Source organism: Lissotriton helveticus, chromosome 7 (assembly GCF_964261635.1).
Source record: "Lissotriton helveticus chromosome 7, aLisHel1.1, whole genome shotgun sequence".
NCBI lineage: Eukaryota > Metazoa > Chordata > Amphibia > Caudata > Salamandridae > Lissotriton > Lissotriton helveticus.
In genome coordinates, this window is record NC_136068.1 from 573430260 (window position 1) to 573453909 (window position 23650).

The window sequence follows — 23650 nt, forward strand, 5'->3', positions numbered from 1 at the left end:
CTCATTCATTTACTTATCGAGGGCATGCGGAGGCAAGATGTCCTAGGGCGGTGGTCCTTCGCCTTTTCACTTCTGTGAACCCCCATTTACGCATTATTGGAATACGGGGACGCCCATTACTGGAAGCCCAGCTTAAGCAATTTTAATGATTTGATCCTCAAAACAATACACAAAATAACAAAAAAAAGGCATTCATCAAACTAATACACAAATGTGGACATATTTTATTCAATTCCCCAACAAATGTAAAACATCCAAATCTTCATTTTGATGTGGAGGTATAGCTTTCCTAAATTTATCTGAGGCCACCCATCGTCCATCCTATATTCTGTTTGAAGCATTTGCACTGTTCCCCAAAATCAATCTGAGGACACCAACTTAATTTGCAGCCTCCTGTTGCAAATTCTTTCACATTTAACAAGTTAATATATTCAAGTTTACATTTTGCTTCTTACACTTTATTAACCCTTTAATATTTTGTAAGCTTCTAAGCAGTTGCAGAACCCCTGAACAGGAACTGCGGACCCCCCAGGGGTCCCTGGACGACTTGATAAGAACCCTGTCCTAGGGAATATTTCTTAGCTTTCCCAGGTCTGCATACATGTGGGTGCCCGAGAATGCCTCCATCCCAGGCTCTAAGCACTTGGACACCAAGCACCCTAATATACGTACTAATGATTGACTTACGTATTCTTTAACATTTTTTGTCTTCACCGCTTTGTAGGAGGAATATGCCGGGTACAGTGTGCCAAAAAACAACCTATAAAGAGATGGAGGGAAAGAAGAAAGAGGTAAAAATAGAGCACTCAATGTTGTAATCATTTCCTGTTTTTTTCTTTGCCGGAAGCGGGAGGTGCGGAAGTGAGGCGACGGTAGCATGGGTGTTTCTGACGTACAATCACCACGTGGGATGAGGGATTAGGATTCATCACCACGCTAACACATTCAGCTTTTACATACCTACATGTAATGGAAGGCAGCTACTGCCAGACTTAATGGAACGCGCAGGATCCAGACAGGAAACCGATCATTATACGTTTCTAAAGTATGAGCAATTTTCTTTGCAGTTCTCAAGAAGCAAAATAAAGTAATCTTTGAGGCTTGAGCCCACCGTAAAGGAATGCACAAAACAGAACGCCTGAAAACACCTGGATCAGAGCTGTAGGATGTAACTTTTCTAAATATGTCATCTGTAATGAATATGTAATTAGTAAATACGTAACTCTCACAATGAGTTGCCGTAGTAGCTATAAGTATTGGCACCTACTACCCCATTACTCTGAATTTCTCATGTAACATTCTTCGCTCTATTGTAAAGCGCTCTGACACTTCTGGATAATGTTTGTGCTAAATAAAAACACATAAATATATTAATACACAACAAATGTCTACCTGTCTAACAACACATGTAGACTGGCTTCAAACATACCACCTATTGTGGGGAGTTTGTGTGTTATGAACATTATATGAACATCAGGTAATAGTTATCACAATATGCTGGCCTTATCTACCTTTTTTCTTTCATGGACAGTCCTCCTAACCCTGTCCCCTTTATTGTAACCTGCTAGTTTGAGAGGGGCAACCAATCCATCTCCTCTTTTGTTTCTCTGACGCAGGCCTGTAGCCAGATGTATATTTTTAGGGGGGCATGGCCCTCAGCTATGACCAAACATTATGACTGTGCTCTATAAGTGCATTCTTTCCCAAATACAGGCTGCACTACTACATATGAACAGCCATCATATCATATTACAAAAATATTGAGGACAGAATATCGAAAGGTAAGTGCATATATAGGCAATCCAGTCAATTAGACAACATTTATTGTAGAGGGGAGCAAAGTTATAGGGGAGGCTGGCTCGCAGCTTTGTGCATTTCCTAATTCCACCTACTTTTGTAAGTGAGTTTTTCATAGAACATATCCCTTAAAAACATTTTGGGAATTTATTTGTGTGTTTTAAACATTTTAGGACTGCAACAATGGTGAAAAGAATTTAGATGTCAGTTCACAGGGAAAGTTGGGAAGGCCTCAAATTGAGTTTCGCTATCAGGTTGGCCCACAGATAAAGCATTCAATTACATTTGATAAAAAGCACCAATCAATACTGCATGGACTTGAAGCAGACTCCAGAATTGGAATACATCCCTCATAGTTACAGGCACGTTGTTCAAAATATGTGAAACAAAAGGAGACCTTTGTTAGACATTGACCAGCAATACAGGAAGGCATGGTAAAGGATAGGTGACAGTGTCAGCCCGGATAGGGTGCATTTGAGGCCTGTGGCCTAGCTGAGGACACTATTCAATCTTGAGTTGAAGAGCAGTAGATGGACAGGCAGCAGCACTGCCTCCAGGGCTCTCAGTGGTGGTTTCATGGTTTGCACCTAAAATCCAGCTCTTTGGTAACATCTCTCTTTGATGCTGCCTACATGATACCTCCCATTGGGATGCCACAGAGTCCTTCACATCCAGAATTATGGACATTCTCCACTCTCTGACATGCAGTAGACTCCTTGCATAGAATCCTCAAGGTGGTATCCTCTATTTGGCTAATATTCATTGGACAAGCATACACTTTTCTGAGTGGTGAATGTACAAAGCATGGAAGCCTGGCGGGGGTACTACAAATAGAAAATATTTACTTCCAGACAGATTGTTTGGCATTGCAAAAACAAGTTAAGCATCATATTATGAAACAGTTAAGAGGCTGCCGTATTTCAATCTAGACTACAAAGCCAAATCCCCTCCTTAATAGAACGTAGACTTCTCAGCAAATAGGTTATACTTTCCAGAACCTATACAAGCAACTGTAGACATGGCTGAAGTGCATTAAAAGAGAAGGTCTCAGTACATCACTCTCATCAACAGCATATAGTAAGGAATGACAAGGGGATGAGAGGTCAATTGTAATACAAATGCTTTCAGCCTCACATGCCCTGATTATGGTTTCCACAATATTTGGTTCACAGAGATGAATACTCAGCATGTTGGATCAGGCATGATTATCTAGATATTAAATCATTTTGATGGATATATAGTATGTTATATCAGTGCTTTGTGACATGGCAGCCTATACTGCAGCAGTGTCTGGTAGCTTAGTGGACTAATGCATCCACTGCAGGGGTCTATTTTTGATCTCATGGTCACAGGTTGAAATCCCAGTGGGTACACTCAGCCTCTCATCCTTCCTGAGGTTGGCAACATTAGTATCATTGAGTTGGGTAACAATAAACATCTGTTATTCTGCGCCAAGAGGCCCCTTTGAGGATGAATGTGCAATTTACAAATACACATGTTATGCTATTAGGTCATTTCAGATTCACAATGCTGCTTGTTAGGGTATTAGCAGTCCTCTGCAGCAGGCACATTAACCTAACAATCTGTCTGAGTACTGCAAACAAAATAAAGATCTCTAGAGCAGATACATTCTCTCATTAGGCTGTATTTAAGTACAAGCAAGTGTAGGCTGGAACAATGTCAGTCAAATATAAGTTGTACCAGACTTGTGATGACCCTGCCCCAGACTAATCAATAGACTAATCAAAGCACTAAGCCATATTGGAATCTGGAGTTTCCTTCTCTTCAATACTAACTAGAAGGGGGTCAGAGGGAAAGTTTAACGACCACAATGCTACGTCCCTCAAGACTCATGGAAACCAACTAATGAGTAGCATTAAGTCAAAGCCTCAAAGTGAGGGTTGAATGGATGCGTGTGTGCTGATAGCAAAATCGCTCATGGGGCACCAATAAGTTATTGATAGTGTTCCCATCAGAGTTCCATCCTGTACCGCCCTACATCATTTGGGAATGTCGCCTGTGATACACAAGGGAGGACCCAATGTGCGATTTGGCTCAGCGTTTGCCTTGTAGGGGTTTGATTACCCAATGAGATTTTAAATAACAGGTAGGTATCAGGGTGTAACTGGTAAGCAGTGCTAACTAGTGTAGAAAATAAAGAATTTTTCAAAAGATGGTGAATTAAAAAGAGGTAGAAGAAGGAAAATAAATTTAATGGAGACCTTCCGCTCCCACTACTTAAAAACAGTGCAAAAGGTAGTGTCAACAAATAACTACCTAGACAGTTTTCATAGTCATGGTCGACATGTTTCTGCAGTTTTATCTTGTGCCCCGGGGTCACCTACTGCTTCGTCAGGACCTACAATGCTACTGCTTAATTATGTGCATAAACAAAAGAGAAGTGAATAAATTAAATGTCACCTTTGATTCTCCTGGTGAGAAGACCGTAGGATTTCACAAGACAGCACACACATGAGAAGAAAAAGAGAATACGCCCATTAGCAAGTATCTCTTGCGAGATTAGGGTCATACACATTACCTCGTTCTTTTTAATAATCCATTGATTAAATTTAACACTAATCATGTTCTCTCAAAGAGTCACAGGAGAGCGCAAATACTGCTCGTTTGAAACACTCACCCGTTATAGAGGAGAATGTTGCCCCACCTCACCCGGCATTAGCTCAGGTATAAAGGAGCCGCGCTCTGTGTCAACATACAAAAACAAACAAACAAAATTACCGAAGTTGAAGGAAGCACAGCCAAGCTGAGACAAGCCACCAGGTACTCAATGGTAATTAGAAGCGCTGGTTACAATCACCAAACTCACCTCTCCGTCGGTACTCCAGACGTCCATCTGGGCTGTCTGTGGGAGGTACCGACGGGGTGAGTCTGCCTGCTTTTATGAGTATCGGTGTATCTCCCGAAAGGTAGGCGCGGCGCTGTGATGTTCCTACGCCGCGCGGAGACATCTGGGTATTGTGGTGTCTCCCGAAAGGCAGGCGCGGCGCTATTACGTTGCTGTTTCGCGCTGAGACCACCGGGTATTGTGGTTTGTTTACCGGAAAGGTAGGCGCGGCGCTAACACGTGACTGCGTCGCGCAGAGACCACCGGGTATTGTAGTTCTTATGCGCACGCTGTCACTCGCAATAAAGAACTATTCTTGATCATAATAAGTAGTATGAATTCTGCTCGTATCATGATTGGTTGGCCTCAATCAACCTAGAGACGATGCATTGTGTCTAATTTTCCGGAGGGGTTTTATGAACATGCTTAAAGGAAACGCCTATCTCCTAGCGCTCCAGACGCCTCACTCAGAGAGCGCATAAATCCCTTCGTATGACTGGTATTCTGTCTCAAACCAGAGAATAGGCACAGGAGAGAGAGAGTACCGGAGATTACTTACGGCGTCAATATGTTATCGCGCCGCCTGAAATCTATGTCGTCCTGTTGTTAAAATTCATAACGGACACTTCATGGTGTCAGATATCAGTTAGGACGTGTATAGATGGTCCAATTATTGTCATCGAGAAGCATTGCTAAGGGCAATCCAACTCTTGTCAGAGCATTGTTGTAACACGATGTGTGTGGTACATGTAGCTTTATAGTGACATCCAAGGAATATCTTCGTTCATTCCTTGCTTATCTGTCCCTAATTTGTACACCCACCTCTGTTCGCGCCTAAACAGAAAGTTTGTGACGTCCGTGATATGAGTAGGTATCATAGGTTGCTCTAGCACAGTCCAATGGAGATCGGACGGTGTATGTTTGGTTTGTAAGAAATGGTTTGTAAGTCTGGTTGACTGCCTTGAGCACCTGATTGAACTTTTGTGTTCGGAGATGCGTGTCTTAATTTTGCGAGTTGTCATGCCCACATATCTCTTGTTACATGGGCAACTGATCAAGTACACTAAGTTGGAGCTATTACAATTTGTAAATCTCCGCTGCTCCCAGGGACGACCAGTCCCTATGTCAATCGTTTGTGATCTGGTGGTATTAGGACAGGTCGCGCAATTCCCACACGGATGATGTCCTGTGGCCGCAGGCATGTCCCACAATGTGCCCAGTGCTCGTGGAAGTTCACCTTTGGGACGAATATGGACTAGTTTGTCCTTTAAGTTTCGTCCTCTTTTGAAGGCGAACAACGGAGCTTGGATAGAATCGCCTCCGGTATTGAGAATACTCCAATGTTTTTTTACTATTCTCTGGATTTGGTTGGATTGTGTGGTGAACGTACTCACACAAGTCATCCGATCTTGATGAGGTTTCGGTGGCAAGATCTCCAATAATCCTTCTCGGTTATTATTAGAGGCTCTCTTTTTTGATCTCCGGACTAAGTGTATAGGATAGTGTTTGTGCAAGAGATCCTTTTCTAGGCATTCTGCATGGTGTTCGAAACGATTTTTCATAGAACAGTTTCTTTGAATGCGCAAAAATTGCCCATAAGGCAGGTTGTCGCGGAGAGACTTAGGATGACAACTGTTGTAATCCAATAAGGAGTTTCGTGACATCGGTTTGCGGTATAGTTCTGACGCTAAACCAGTGGGTGTGGGTGTGATGAGTATGTCTAGAAAAGCTAACTTGGATCTGCTTTGTTCCATTGTAAAACGCAGGAAGCGATTTCTTTCATTCAGCCATTCATGAAATGTTGTGAGTTCTGCTTCGCTACCTCTCCAAATCACCAAAATATCGTCGATATAACGCTTCCACAGACGTACCTTGTCTGTGAAAGGATTGGTGTTAGAGAGAATATGGTCTAGTTCGAATCTGTGAACGTACAAATTCGCTAGCGACGGAGCAAAAATGCTGCCCATGCTCGTTCCACTCACTTGTAGATAGAGCGAATCTTCGAATTGGAAATCCGAGGGTACCCTACTTCTATCACTTACCTAAAATACATAAACCACAACGTCCGCCTCCCGGTCGCCCTATCATATCAGGGATTGGCTCTCTTTTAGAGCCATTATCAACATTTGTTGATGTATTTTTAAAACCCATGGTGAGCGAAATGCCAACCTACCTCAAAGATACTAAGGATGTTCTGAGACTGTTGCTCGAGATCGAATATGATAGCAAAACTGACATCTTAGTATCATTTGATGTGGAGAGTTTGTACACCTCAATCCCACAAGTAGAGACACTAGAGGTAGTAGAAGCACTCCTCACTGAGAGAAACCTAGATTCCATCACTCCGGTCAGGCTAATAATGACTTTGGCAAATATAGCCATGACTGAAAACTTCTTCCAATTCGAAGATTCGCTCTATCTACAAGTGAGTGGAACGAGCATGGGCAGCATTTTTGCTCCGTCGCTAGCGAATTTGTACGTTCACAGATTCGAACTAGACCATATTCTCTCTAACACCAATCCTTTCACAGACAAGGTACGTCTGTGGAAGCGTTATATCGACGATATTTTGGTGATTTGGAGAGGTAGCGAAGCAGAACTCACAACATTTCATGAATGGCTGAATGAAAGAAATCGCTTCCTGCGTTTTACAATGGAACAAAGCAGATCCAAGTTAGCTTTTCTAGACATACTCATCACACCCACACCCACTGGTTTAGCGTCAGAACTATACCGCAAACCGATGTCACGAAACTCCTTATTGGATTACAACAGTTGTCATCCTAAGTCTCTCCGCGACAACCTGCCTTATGGGCAATTTTTGCGCATTCAAAGAAACTGTTCTATGAAAAATCGTTTCGAACACCATGCAGAATGCCTAGAAAAGGATCTCTTGCACAAACACTATCCTAGACACTTAGTCCGGAGATCAAAAAAGAGAGCCTCTAATAATAACCGAGAAGGATTATTGGAGATCTTGCCACCGAAACCTCATCAAGATCGGATGACTTGTGTGAGTACGTTCACCACACAATCCAACCAAATCCAGAGAATAGTAAAAAAAACATTGGAGTATTCTCAATACCGGAGGCGATTCTATCCAAGCTCCGTTGTTCGCCTTCAAAAGAGGACGAAACTTAAAGGACAAACTAGTCCATACTCGTCCCAAAGGTGAACTTCCACGAGCACTGGGCACATTGTGGGACATGCCTGTGGCCACAGGACATCATCCGTGTGGGAATTGCGCGGCCTGTCCTAATACCACCAGATCACAAACGATTGACATAGGGACTGGTCGTCCCTGGGAGCAGCGGAGATTTACAAATTGTAATAGCTCCAACTTAGTGTACTTGATCAGTTGCCCATGTAACAAGAGATATGTGGGCATGACAACTCGCAAAATTAAGACACGCATCTCCGAACACAAAAGTTCAATCAGGTGCTCAAGGCAGTCAACCAGACTTACAAACCATTTCTTACAAACCAAACATACACCGTCCGATCTCCATTGGACTGTGCTAGAGCAACCTATGATACCTACTCATATCACGGACGTCACAAACTTTCTGTTTAGGCGCGAACAGAGGTGGGTGTACAAATTAGGGACAGATAGGCAAGGAATGAACGAAGATATTCCTTGGATGTCACTATAAAGCTACATGTACCACACACATCGTGTTACAACAATGCTCTGACAAGAGTTGGATTGCCCTTAGCAATGCTTCTCGATGACAATAATTGGACCATCTATACACGTCCTAACTGATATCTGACACCATGAAGTGTCCGTTATGAATTTTAACAACAGGACGACATAGATTTCAGGCGGCGCGATAACATATTGACGCCGTAAGTAATCTCCGGTACTCTCTCTCTCCTGTGCCTATTCTCTGGTTTGAGACAGAATACCAGTCATACAAAGGGATTTATGCGCTCTCTGAGTGAGGCGTCTGGAGCGCTAGGAGATAGGCGTTTCCTTTAAGCATGTTCATAAAACCCCTCCGGAAAATTAGACACAATGCATCGTCTCTAGGTTGATTGAGGCCAACCAATCATGATACGAGCAGAATTCATACTACTTATTATGATCAAGAATAGTTCTTTATTGCGAGTGACAGCGTGCGCATAAGAACTACAATACCCGGTGGTCTCTGCGCGACGCAGTCACGTGTTAGCGCCGCGCCTACCTTTCCGGTAAACAAACCACAATACCCGGTGGTCTCAGCGCGAAACAGCAACGTAATAGCGCCGCGCCTGCCTTTCGGGAGACACCACAATACCCAGATGTCTCCGCGCGGCGTAGGAACATCACAGCGCCGCGCCTACCTTTCGGGAGATACACCGATACTCATAAAAGCAGGCAGACTCACCCCGTCGGTACCTCCCACAGACAGCCCAGATGGACGTCTGGAGTACCGACGGAGAGGTGAGTTTGGTGATTGTAACCAGCGCTTCTAATTACCATTGAGTACCTGGTGGCTTGTCTCAGCTTGGCTGTGCTTCCTTCAACTTCGGTAATTTTGTTTGTTTGTTTTTGTATGTTGACACAGAGCGGGGCTCCTTTATACCTGAGCTAATGCCGGGTGAGGTGGGGCAACATTCTCCTCTATAACGGGTGAGTGTTTCAAACGAGCAGTATTTGCGCTCTCCTGTGACTCTTTGAGAGAACATGATTAGTGTTAAATTTAATCAATGGATTATTAAAAAGAGCGAGGTAATGTGTATGACCCTAATCTCGCAAGAGATACTTGCTAATGGGCGTATTCTCTTTTTCTTCTCATGTGTGTGCTGTCTTGTGAAATCCTACGGTCTTCTCACCAGGAGAATCAAAGGTGACATTTAATTTATTCACTTCTCTTTTGTTTATGCACATAATTAAGCAGTAGCATTGTAGGTCCTGACGAAGCAGTAGGTGACCCCGGGGCACAAGATAAAACTGCAGAAACATGTCGACCATGACTATGAAAACTGTCTAGGTAGTTATTTGTTGACACTACCTTTTGCACTGTTTTTAAGTAGTGGGAGCGGAAGGTCTCCATTAAATTTATTTTCCTTCTTCTACCTCTTTTTAATTCACCACCTTTTGAAAAATTCTTTATTTTCTACACTAGTTAGCACTGCTTACCAGTTACACCCTGATACCTACCTGTTATTTAAAATCTCATTGGGTAATCAAACCCCTACAAGGCAAACGCTGAGCCAAATCGCACATTGGGTCCTCCCTTGTGTATCACTGGCGACATTCCCAAATGATGTAGGGCGGTACAGGATGGAACTCTGATGGGAACACTATCAATAACTTATTGGTGCCCCATGAGCGATTTTGCTATCAGCACACACGCATCCATTCAACCCTCACTTTGAGGCTTTGACTTAATGCTACTCATTAGTTGGTTTCCTTCTCTTCAACATTGCTTCTGAATGTCTATTAGGTAGTGACAACCACTTATATACCAGGAATAGGAAAGGTCATGACGTTGCTGTCTTAACAACACCATGTCTCAATGTCTTCTACTGTTGTGCAATATTTTCACACAGCACATTCTTGTTTGACAAATCATATGAGGGGAGAGGATGTAGCCTTACGGCTAGAGAGGTCGATCTCAAAGCTGGGGAACCAGGCTTGATTCTTGTTAGGGACACTCAACAACCTGTGATTCTGGGAAAATCACTTAATCTCCCCCCGCCTAACAAAAATGAATGTGCCCATCTGTAACAAAACTGGTGCTCATGTAAAGCGCTCTGATACCTGCTATCTTTGGGTCGAGTTTACACTATATAAAACTAAAAAAAATATGTGAAAGGTGGAAAGATAGATCAGCCAATGCCCATTGAATTCTTAACGTCTAAGTTTATACTGTGAACTAGTGCTGGTACTAGCTTTCACTTCAGCTCTTCTCACACAGCACTGTAGTGTCCCTCGGGGGTCCACCATATCTCTTCTATTATTCAGAATCTACCTAACCCTCTTACCAAACCTGATTAAATCATCCAACCTCATGTGTTACAACTATGCAAATGACACCCAAATCATTTTAAAAATGGATGGTCTGGAAGATCTCTACAATTTAAATCTAGATGACTACCTTTGAGCCATAAACATGTGGATGACGAATAACTATCTGTACGACAAATACAGAGATTAACAACCTGCAGACAATGGCACTAATAGCAGCCTACCACTATATGGTCTAAGAAACATCAGGTCCCTCCAACAAAGTCAAGAAGAGTCAGAAACCTAGCGGTAACCATGGATACGACCTATATTTGATACCACATATTTATAACTTCAAACAGAGTGCTTTTTACACAATGCAAACACTACGTTATATCCTCCCATACCTTGGATAGTAACAGAAACTGCAAACTATCCTCACACTGGAATTTTCCAACCTTGCCAAAGCAACAGCCTATACCATGGTGCACCCACACTCATTGTTAGAAGCGGCTGTCTCTAGTTGGCAGAGGTATACACTTCTGACAAATAGGGACACACCTTTTCTAGCAGGGCAAGGGGATCACACACTTAGATAACCCTTGCTCACCCCCTTTGGTAGCTTGGCAAAGCAGACAGGCTTATCTCAGAGGCAGTGCGTTAAGCATTTATGACCACATACAGTAATAAAGTGAATACACTACAAATGGACACGACACAGTAGTATTATAAAAATAAGGATTTTTATATAAGGCTTAGCACAAGACCAAATAACGACAAAAATATACCACAATCTTAATAAATACTCTTGGAAGGAAAAATAATAGTTCAAGCACGGTTTCTTCTTAGCACAAAGTCTTTAGTATCAAAAGCAACTCTTCTTCTTTAAAACACAGTTCTTGGCAACAATGTAACCCACACGGGAGTCACACGACGTCGAGGCAAAGTTAGTCCAAAGGTTCGGCATCGACCGCGAGGAGCGCTACGTCGAGCCCGGAGTCGCACAGACCCCCACAACACAGTACCTTGGAAAAGTGAAGCACTCGATGATCAGCGGCGTCGAGATGTCCGGCGTCGCGTCTTCGGCGTCGATCGGGCCTCGGAGTCGGGGCGATCTGCAGCGGCGTCGACCGAAGTCAGGCAGGAGCAGCGCTCACGAGATGAAGCAGGATACGGCGTCGTCGATGTCGATGTTGCAAGAGTGAGCAGCGCTCACGGCGTCGAGAGGGCTCGATGTTGATGCGATCAGCAGCGGTGCAGACACGAGGTCACTTGGAGCTGGAGCCGAACTCACTACTCACTGGCGTTGTTGCTGGCGTCGATCGGGCCCGGCGGCCGGCGTCGAGGAAGCGGGACACTGGAGCAGTTACTCACGATGTCGAGCTGGATTAAGCGGCGTCCGTCGGCGTCGAGGTTGCTGGATTCTTTCAGAGGGGCTGGATTCACAAGTTCCAGCAAACAGCACTTTAAGCAGATGAAGTCCTTTAGCCCTGTGACTTCAACAGGAGACTGGTACTCTTCTAGCCCTTGGAGATTTTCTTAGCAAAGATTGAGAGTACACACACAGTTCCTCTCTCCTGGTTCCTTGGCAAAAATAAAGAAGCAATGCAGGATTCCCCCAACAAACAGCACTCTGGCAGAAGGGGTAGGCAGTCCTTAGATCAGCAGGCTTCTTGTCCTTGGTTCAGGTTTCCTTGTCAGAAGTGATCTAAATTCTTGGTTCAGGGGCCCTTCTCTTATACCCCTTTTTGGCTTTGATCCCTTTGTCCATGCAGGGGAATTTCCCCCCATCTTGGGTTTGTTGTGGGTGTTGCCAGGCCGAAGCACCTGGCCTATTCACTGTGCAGGGCAGAGTCTTCAGCCGCCCAGCAGGAGCGGAGCCAGCATTGTCACTGGCAGGGGCAGGGCCATCAGTTGCCCGGCAGGAGGTGGGCCAGGAAAGTCCCAGGCAGGCACAGAGTCATCAGTCGCCTGGCAGGGGGGCGGAGCCATCATTGTATCAGGCAGGGCAGGCTATCAGGAGCTACTCTTCCCCTACTCTCAATGCAAATGCCCCACTCACCCCACACTGACTCATTCAGACCTCTGGAGCCACCCAGCTCCTGTCACACGCACACCAGAACCAGCAGAGACCGGTAGACAGTTAGACAAGAAAATAGCTACTTTCTAAAAGTGCTATTTTCAAACACAGAGTCCAAAAACCATCCACACAAACGGATGCGTTATTAAACCCTGAGTTCAGGGATACCAAACTCGACATTGCACCATGCTCCCCGAGCCCGCTAGGATTATAGTATTAATAATCCTGGCAGCCCATTCTAACTGATGGAGAGCAGGTTACCTTACACTAGTGAAAAACGAATATGGCTGTAATTCACTATTAGGACATGCCATCCTTGTCAGGCTTGTCCTACCTTATGCTTACAATGCACCCTGCCCGTGGGCCTACCATAGGGGTGACTAACATGAAGTTAAGGGAAGGTTTAGGGACTGGCAAGTAGGTGTACTTGCGCAGTCTGCGTGACAGTACCAGACTGCACGTGGTCTAGCAATGGTAGACCTTCAGACATACTTTTACTAGGCCGCTCTTGTGGGTGGCACAACACGTGCTGCAGGCCCACTAGCAGCATTTGTATTTACAAGCCCTGCCACTCCTGGTGCACTCTACTAGGGACTGATAGTAAACCAAATAAGCCAAACATGGAATTCAATCAATACAGCAATTTCACATAGGGAGCACTTGCACTGTGGCACTGATCAGCAGTGGCACAGTGCCCAAAGCAATATACCAGCAACAACATCGTAAACAGAGGAGGCAAACAGAAAAAATGGAGGAGAGACTCATGCCAATGATGTCAGGTCTAACACGTGTCCCCTCCAGCTGAAATGTGGGGAGAACTACCCTTACCCTAGGGAGTCCTCATCACTAAGGCGGAAAAATCTGGACAGACCATCAGCATTGGCGTGATCTGTGCCAGGGCGGTGTTCCACCGTGAAGTCCATCCCCTGTAGGGAAATGGACCACCTCAACAGCTTTGGATTCTCACCCCTCATCTGCATCAACCATCTGAGGGGCCTGTGGTCTGTCTGAACCCGGAAGTGAGTCCCAAACAGGTAGGGTCTTAGCTTCTTCAGCACCCAGACCACAGCAAATGCTTCTCTCTCTATCGCACTCCACCTTGTTCCCTGGGAAGTAACCTCCTACTGATGAAGGCTACAGGTAAGTCTCGGCCCTCTTCATTCACCTGAGCTAGAACAGCCCCCACGCCATGCTCTGAAGCGTCCGTCTGGACAACAAATTCTTTAGAAAAGTCGGGTGCCTGGAGTATGGGTGCTGTGCACATTGCAGTTTTCAGGGTGTCAAAGGCCGTCTGACAGGCGTCAGTCCAGATCACAAGTCGTGGCTGCTTCCTGGAAGTCAGCGAAGTCAAGGGGTGCACAATGTTACCATAATCCTTGACGAACCTCCTGTAATAACCCGTGAGACCCAAGAAGGCTCTCACCTGAGTCTGGGTTTTGGGCGGTGCCCATGCCAGGATGGTATCAATCTTGGGTTGCAGGGGGGCCACCTTGCCGCTCCCTACTTGGTGCCCCAAGTACACCACTGAACCCTGCCCAATCTGGCACTTACTGGCTTTGATTGTGAGGCCTGCTCTGCGCAGGGCCAACAACACTTCCTGGAGGTGGCGCAAGTGTTCCTCCCAGCTGGCGCTGAACACTGCGATGTCGTCCAGGTAGGCGGCACTGAAATCCTCCAGTCCAGCCAAGACCTGGTTGACCAACCTCTGGAGGGTGGCAGGGGCATTCTTCATCCCAAAGGGCATAACCCGGAATTGGTAGTGCCCATCTGGTGTGGAGAATGCTGACCTCTCTTTTGCCCCATCAGTCAAGGCGATCTGCCAGTACCCAGACGTTAGATCAAACGTACTAAGGTACCGGGCAGCCCCCAACCGATCTATGAGCTCATCAGCTCTGGGGATGGGGTGCGCGTCAGTCTTGGTGACTGAATTGAGTCCTCGGTAATCCACACAGAACCGAAGTTCCGGTGAAGCACCAGGCGCTGCAGCCTTTGGGACCAAGACCACTGGGCTGGCCCAAGGACTGCTAGAGGACTCAACCACCCCTAAGGCAAACATTTTGGAGACCTCCTCCTTGATGTATGCTCTGACCTTGTCAGTCACTCTGTAAGCCTTGTGCTTGACAGGAGTGTTGTCCCCGGTGTCCACATCATGGACACACCACTGGGTGACACCAGGAATCAAGGAGAACAGATCAGGGAATTGTCCCAACAGTTGGCGACAATCCTGCTGCTGTTCAGGGGTCAGGGTGTCAGAGAGGACAACACCATCCACTGACCCATCTTGCTCTTTTGCAGACAGGAGGTCAGGAAGAGGCTCACTCTCCTCTTCCATTCCAGCATCTGTAGCTAGGAGCATGCCCACTTCGGACCTTTCTAAGTGGGGCTTTAAACGGTTGACATGCAGGACCCGCAAGGGGTTCCTGGGAGATTCCAAGTCCACCATGTAGGTGACATCGCTCTTTTTCTCCACAACCTTAAATGGTCCAGTCCACCTGTCCTTGAGCGCACAAGGTTCCACAGGGGACATAACCCAAACTTTCTATCCAGGCTGAAGCTCTACCAGAGTGGCCTTCTGGTCGTACCACCGCTTCATCTCTTCCTGGCTGGCCTCCAGATTTGCCTGAGCAAGATCTCTGAAGCGCCTAGTCTGGTTCCTAAAGGCCAGCATGTAACTGTATACATCCTGGGGAGGTTTCCTGGGAGATTGCTCCCAGCCTTCTTTGACCAGACTCAAAGGTCCTCTTACCGGGTGACCATACAAGAGCTCAAAGGGGCTGAACCCTAGAGACTTTTGTGGCACCTCACGGTAAGCAAACAACAGGCATGGCAAGAGGACGTCCCATTTACGCCTCATTGGTTCTTCAAGACCCATAATCATGCCTTTAAGGGTACGGTTGAATCTTTCAACCAACCCATTACCTTGAGGGTGATAAGGAGTGGTGAACTTGTAAGTTACCCCACACTCCTTCCACAAAGACTTCATATAGTTGGAAATGAAGTTGGTGCCCCGGTCTGACACCGCCTGTCTGGGGAACCCCATTCTGGAGAAAACACCCATCAGTGCCCGTCCCACCACGGGGGCCGTCACCGTTCTGAGAGGGATGGCTTCCGGGTACCGTGTGGCATGGTCCACCAAGACCAGGATGAACCTGTTGCCCAGGGCTGTCTTGGGGTCCAGGGGCCCAACAATGTCAATCCCCACCCGGTCAAAGGGGGTACTGACCACGGGAAAAGGTTGGAGGGGAGCCTTCTGCTTCCGCCCGCTTTTCCCACTTGCCTGGCAAGTTTGACAGGTCTTGCAATGGATATCTGTATCCCTTCTCATCTGAGGCCAATAAAAATGGGTGACAAGCCTGTCATAGGTCTTGTCCTGCCCCAGATGTCCAGCTAAAGGAACGTCATGAGCCAAACCCAGTAGGAAGGCTCTGAAGCGCTGGGGTACCACCAGCACACGGGCTGACCCAGGCTCAGCAGCCTTAGGCTCGCTATACAGGAGGTCGTTCTCCCAGTAAACAAAATGTGACCCTGACTGATCACCTGAGGTTTGGGCTGAGGCCTGCTGCCTCATACCCACAAGAGAAGGGCACACTTTCTGTTCTGCACAGAATTCCTCCCTGGTGGGACCACCATCCTGCTGCCAGTGGGTCAGCTCGGGTAGGTCTCCCAGTTCAGCAACTTGTTCACCTGTGGGTTCCAGGGCATACCCCTCAAGGTCTGCCTCCTCCTGGACCACGGGAACTATGGGGGACGGTTTCCCGCGCCCCCTGCCTCTTCTGTTCACAGCTGGGTCCTGGGCCATACTTTCAGGCTCCAAAACCTCATCAACACCCTTACTTGCTGTCATGGATCGAGTGGTTGCACACACCCACTCTGGCACACCCAACATTTTCAAATGTGTCTCCCTCTCCACCTTAGCCCAAGGGGAGTCTTCCAAATCATTGCCCAGGAGACAATCAACAGGCATGGCGGGCCTTACAGCAACTTGAAGAGTACCTGAAACTCCCCCCATTCAAAGGAAACTTGAGCTACCTCACACTCTCTCTGGTAGTTGTCAGCAGCTATCACCGGGTAGAATGCGTGGGGAACAACCTGCTCTCTGGACACCAAGTGACACTTGACAGCTGTCACACTCGCTCCGGTGTCTCTGAGAGCTTCCACTCTATGGCCATTAATGGTCACCCACTGCCTATATTTCTTAGTGTTACTAGGCAGAGGGGGTGGAGGGACCAATTCCATGTCTCCTAGAGAGACCAGGGACATCTCTGCGGGACCCTCCCCACCATGGGCAACCATCTCCTCCCCTCCCAGGGCTACACTCGCCAACTGACGGGGAGCTGCACGTGGTGGTGCAGTAGAGTTCTTCAAGGGACACTGAGGATCATAAAAACGGTGTCCCACCTGCTTACAAGCGAAGCAGGTCATGGGGCCCCTACGAACAGGTTTACCTGTCGGGGCCTCTGATTTCTTATCTGGGGTAGGCTGGGAACCCTTCCCTTGGTTCCCTTGAGGATTACTTTGGGGCCCTTTCTGGAACTCCCTCTGTTTACCCTTGTCCCCCCCACTCTTCTGCTGGGGACCCTGCCCACCTTTGGCTGAGTCTCCCACTGGACCCTTGTGGACCCTGGTACTGACCCAGCGGTCCGCCTCTTCAGCAAGTTTTCTAGGGTTAGATATCTTGCTATCAATAAGGTGCTGGCGCAGCTCTGGAAAACAGTTATTAGACAAGTGCTCCCAAGCAAATAAATCATAAAGAGCATCATAACTTTCCACTTTGCTGCCCTTTACCCAACCATCCATGGCTCTGCAAAAATATGACACATATTCCACTCACGTCGTACCAGGTAACTTCTTACATTCTCTAAAGGCCTGTCTGTACTTTTCTGGGGTTAGGCCATACCTTAACATTAAAGCATCTTTCATATGAGTATAAGACATCCTATCCTCAACAGGCATGCCTAACAGGGTATCTCTTCCCTCATTCACAAAGCGACCCCACAACCCCGCTCCCCAATCCTTCTCAGGGACCCGGTGGGCCAACAATGCTAACTCATATGCTTTAAACCATTGACCAATATCCTCATTCTTCTAAAAATCTTTGATCACATCTTTGGGAAAATAAAACCTACTTTCTGCAGGCACAGATGGGATGCTGCCACCAGAGGGATTCAATTCTAACTCTTTAGCTTTGAGCTCCAACTCCCTCAACTTGGTATCATGCTCCAAAGCTAACTTTTCCCTTTCAAACTCCATCCTTTTGATCTCCAGATCAGCTTCTCTCCTGCCTCTTGCATTCTCTATCTCCAACTGCCCATTTATCTTAAGTTTTGCCATTTCCATGTTGTAAGCTCGCTCTTTCGCCCTTTCTTCCCTTTCTTCAGGAGAAAGACCTTTGGAGGAAACACTGCTGCCGGGAGGGGATGTGGGCCCATTCACTGGCACTTCCTCCTCCCCTTCCCCTGTCGGTACCACCACCGGATCAGAGGAATCTCTGGCCTCTAACCAGGCCTGCAATGCTTTGAGATAATCTGGCCTCCTTGAAATGCCGGTGGTAGGAACTTGCAACTGCTTGCAAAAGGATTTCAGCTTCTTTAACGGATAGTCGTTCATCTTACTCCTATCAAATTCCTCCTCAACAACAGGTGTAGTGCCCCCAGCATTACTCATGGTCAAAACTGGCAGTTTCCAAAATCAAGCTCCAGGAAAGCGGAGAACAAAAATAGGATATCCAACCAAAACAGATTGTGGCTGCGCTATGGTCTGCTTTCACTATGTAGCGCACACTAATCACTGCACATGGGTCATAAATGCAAAGTTCAAATCCCACCGCTGACCCACCAATGTTAGAAGCGGCTGTCTCTAGTTGGCAGAGGTATACACTTCTGACAAATAGGGACACACCTTTTCTAGTCAGGGCAAGGGGATCACACACTTAGATAACCCCTGCTCGGCCCCTTGGTAGCTTGGCAAAGCAGACAGGCTTATCTCAGAGGCAGTGCGTTAAGCATTTATGACCACATACAGTAATAAAGTGAATACACTACAAATGGACACGACACAGTAGTATTATAAAAATAAGGATTTTTATATAAGGCTTAGCACAAGACCAAATAACGACAAAAATATACCACAATCTTAATAAATACTCTTGGAAGGAAAAATAATAGTTCAAGCACGGTTTCTTCTTAGCACAAAGTCTTTAGTATCAAAAGCAACTCTTCTTCTTTAAAACACAGTTCTTGGCAACAATGTAACCCACACGGGAGTCACACGACGTCGAGGCAAAGTTAGTCCAAAGGTTCGGCATCGACTGCGAGGAGCGCTACGTCGAGCCCGGAGTCGCACAGACCCCCACAACACAGTACCTTGGAAAAGTGAAGCACTCGATGATCAGCGGCGTCGAGATGTCCGGCGTCGCGTCTTCGGCGTCGATCAGGCCTCGGAGTCGGGGCGATCTGCAGCGGCGTCGACCGAAGTCAGGCAGGAGCAGCGCTCACGAGATGAAGCAGGATACGGCGTCGTCGATGTCGATGTTGCAAAAGTGAGCAGCGCTCACGGCGTCGAGAGGGCTCGATGTTGATGCGATCAGCAGCGGTGCAGACACGAGGTCACTTGGAGCTGGAGCCGAACTCACTACTCACTGGTGTTGTTGCTGGCGTCGATCGGGCCCGGCGGCCGGCGTCGAGGAAGCGGGACACTGGAGCCGTTACTCACGATGTCGAGCTGGATTAAGCGGCGTCCGTCGGCGTCGAGGTTGCTGGATTCTTTCAGAGGGGCTGGATTCACAAGTTCCAGCAAACAGCACTTTAAGCAGATGAAGTCCTTTAGCCCTGTGACTTCAACAGGAGACTGGCACTCTTCCAGCCCTTGGAGATTTTCTTAACAAAGATTGAGAGTACACACACAGTTCCTCTCTCCTGGTTCCTTGGCAAAAATAAAGAAGCAATGCAGGATTCCCCCAACAAACAGCACTCTGGCAGAAGGGGTAGGCAGTCCTTAGATCAGCAGGCTTCTTGTCCTTGGTTCAGGTTTCCTTGTCAGAAGTGATCTAAATTCTTGGTTCAGGGGCCCTTCTCTTATACCCCTTTTTGGCTTTGATCCCTTTGTCCATGCAGGGGAATTTCCCCCCATCTTGGGTTTGTTGTGGGTGTTGCCAGGCCGAAGCACCTGGCCTATTCACTGTGCAGGGCAGAGTCTTCAGCCGCCCAGCAGGAGCGGAGCCAGCATTGTCACTGGCAGGGGCAGGGCCATCAGTTGCCCGGCAGGAGGTGGGCCAGGAAAATCCCAGGCAGGCACAGAGTCATCAGTCGCCTGGCAGGGGGGCGGAGCCATCATTGTATCAGGCAGGGCAGGCTATCAGGAGCTACTCTTCCCCTACTCTCAATGCAAATGCCCCACTCACCCCACACTGACTCATTCAGACCTCTGGAGCCACCCAGCTCCTGTCACACGCACACCAGAACCAGCAGAGACCGGTAGACAGTTAGACAAGAAAATAGCTACTTTCTAAAAGTGCTATTTTCAAACACAGAGTCCAAAAACCATCCACACAAACGGATGCGTTATTAAACCCTGAGTTCAGGGATACCAAACTCGACATTGCACCATGCTCCCCGAGCCCGCTAGGATTATAGCATTAATAATCCTGGCAGCCCATTCTAACTGATGGAGAGCAGGTTACCTTACACTAGTGAAAAACGAATATGGCTGTAATTCACTATTAGGACATGCCAACCTTGTCAGGCTTGTCCTACCTTATGCTTACAATGCACCCTGCCCGTGGGCCTACCATAGGGGTGACTAACATGAAGTTAAGGGAAGGTTTAGGGACTGGCAAGTAGGTGTACTTGCGCAGTCTGCGTGACAAGACCAGACTGCACGTGGTCTAGCAATGGTAGACCTTCAGACATACTTTTACTAGGCCGCTCTTGTGGGTGGCACAACACGTGCTGCAGGCCCACTAGCAGCATTTGTATTTACAAGCCCTGGCACTCCTGGTGCACTCTACTAGGGACTGACAGTAAACCAAATAAGCCAAACATGGAATTCAATCAATACAGCAATTTCACATAGGGAGCACTTGCACTGTGGCACTGATCAGCAGTGGCACAGTGCCCAAAGCAATATACCAGCAACAACATCGTAAACAGAGGAGGCAAACAGAAAAAATGGAGGAGAGACTCATGCCAATGATGTCAGGTCTAACACTCATCATACACAAAATACAATTAATCCAAAATGTTACTGCAAGTCTTCTTCTCCACCTTCACCCAAGAGAACCCATGACTCCAGTCTTCCAATCACTCCACTGGCCACCTGTAGCAAGTAGGGCAATGTTCAATGAACTTTGCATTATCCGCAGAGCCTCCAAGGATAAAGACTGCTATATCTACAAGCTAAATTCAAGCAATACACACAAAACAGGACACTGTGCTTCCGGCTTGCACCACCTAACATCGTACCACTTATTATGAGAAATCCATAGGAGGCACTGTTTTCTCAGTATTATTTACCAAACATTGGAATTTACTACCAGCCAGAATCCAAAGCATCCAAGAGAGCATTTACACATTTAAAGACAGTTGAAAACATGCCGAATTTTAAGACAACTAATCTCCATACATTCCAGCAACAGAACCCAGAAAGACAGTCACATCCTTAAGAATAATCTTCAACTAAAAATGTACAGATTAGAAACAACCTAACCAGCAAACTACATTCAATAGGTGGTGAGTTAAGGAGGGCTAACTTATGGTTAACCAAATTATTATATAGTTATGTAATTTCATGTATAACATTTCTGGCTCACACTAATACTAATAACATAAAACTCAGTGATCAGTAGCCAACTTTAAATTACACCTCTGAAATCCACTTAGGACATATGTGTTACAAGGGTTGGCCATCACTAACTTAACTTCCATTGTTTAACTGAAAAGATCTGTCACACTTTGGGTCAATCAGATGACTTTAATCTAGTCCACTACTGCAAGTTCCAAATATCTACACACTTTGGCTGCCCCTTTGCATCTCACAATGACACTCAGATATGGGATGATAGTAACAATGCATCTCGCAGCAGATCTTGCCACTTCTCTCCCCTCCAACAATGGCAGCTCAGTCCCACACTGCACACACATTTCTGATTGTACAATGTAGTGGATTAACCAGCTAAGCAAACTATAATCACAAGAAATAGAATTAAGGGACATGCAGACCTGGTTAAATCTACCAGCGTACTGAAAAACTCTAAATTGGGCGTTTATGTATCTTACACCACATAATTCACCTCCCTGGTATGTGCTGCATTCCATAACACGCATGCTAACTGCACGTTTGTGGTCATCATACACAACACGGAAACATTTCCCACCTGGGATGAAAAAATAAAGACAACATCCTTCCAACCACACACCACCCTTTATGGCATATCTTGCTGCCCATGTACATAAGCACTTCAATGCCACACAGTGGAGTAGTAAGCACTATACAAATGCTGCTTTACAATACAATACAATATTTATAATTTGTGCTTCATCAAGATTTGTTTTGCTCCCATTAAAATCTTTTATTTCGAGCACACTTCAGAATTGGAAAACTAAATGTGATTCATTCGTGCTTTCACTGCTGATATATGTTGAAATATCTGTACAGTTCATTTACAGGTATGTACATGGTTTTGTGTATGAAATTGGTATCCTCAAGTCTTTCTTTTCATACTCCCTGTAAATAGGGCTACTGCAATTCTGCAATTCTGCAGTGTTTTCCCATCATTATGATGTTGCTGCATTTGCCACATAATGCACCATCAGCTGCATAATATGCATTTTTTAACAAATGCTTCTAGCTCAAACTGATCAAAAGTTACTAAAAATGCTGCAACCTGTGCTGTTGCACAGCGGAAGGTCCTTCGAAAAGGTTGACTGGTCATCCTTCTGTTACTTATACCTGCATTTGAGTGTGGAACTGGCACTAATGAATAGAAACCATTGTCCAGACAGTGTTAACATGTGTAAAAAGTACAACAGAGTGAAGTAATACCATCACACATTGTGCTGCATTAAGCTTCAGAATTTGTGTTTGGTTGCTGCATAATTTAGTCAATCTTGTCGCATAATTTGCGCTTCCCTGCTGCATAATTCCAGTGTTCCTGTTTATACAGTACAGTAGTAACATAGTTAACTTTACAAAATCCTCCCACTTTGCAGAAAGAAAATGAAAAGTAAACAGCATCTCCACTTAAAAGAATAGGCAGCAATTTTTCCAAACACAAAGCCTGACACTTAACCTTTGTCTTTTAACACGCAACAAGATAAAAAAGGCATTTTTATTGCTCATTCACCTTCTGAACTTCAGCATGTTTCTTTCCAGTCTGGCTGTGTTCAAATGTGGATGCAGTTTCTTTGGATAAACTGAATTTAAACAAAGTTTTTCATCAATTTTGTGCCAGATTAACAAGTTACTTACCTTCGGTAACCATTATCTGGTAGAGATTCTATCGAGCTGCAGATTCCTTACCTTTGAATTTCCCAGGTGTCAGGATGGATCCGGAAATGTTTGCTGAGCAATAGCCCTTGCGCGCGACGTCGGGTGGCTCCATTCCGTTCCGTGTGTTGTCGATGACGTTGGTAGCGTCGCTTATGACGTCGCAGTGCCTACAAAAGCGCGCGGGCGTCAGTACTTTTCATTTTTTCATGCCAGAAGCGCAGAGCCATGAAGTGACTGACGTAAACTTGTGCAATACTAGGTCCCTGAAAGGAGAGAAACCCTAGTCCTACAACATCAGTCTGCAAAGTGGGGAGACATGGGTGGGGCTGTATGGAATCTGCAACTAGATAGAGTCTCTACCAGATAATGAATTACCAAAGGTAAGTAACTTGTTCATCTGATAGAGACTTCTAGCTGCAGATTCCTTACCTTTGAATCAGATACCCAAGCCATACCATCCCGGCAGCGGGTTGAGGACTCATGGACTAGACTAAAAAGTCTTGCAGGA

General features: G+C 46.1%; 1 protein-coding gene across 1 annotated transcript in view; it reads right to left on the minus strand.

Annotated features, from left to right (window-relative positions):
- Window positions 1-23650, minus strand: part of REEP2 (receptor accessory protein 2) — a 131331-nt gene that overhangs the window by 67352 nt on the left and 40329 nt on the right. Inside the window, exon 2 of the mRNA XM_078650607.1 lies at window positions 688-760. Within this exon, the coding sequence (XP_078506733.1) occupies window positions 688-760 (73 nt within the window). The remainder of the gene's footprint in view (window positions 1-687; window positions 761-23650) is intronic.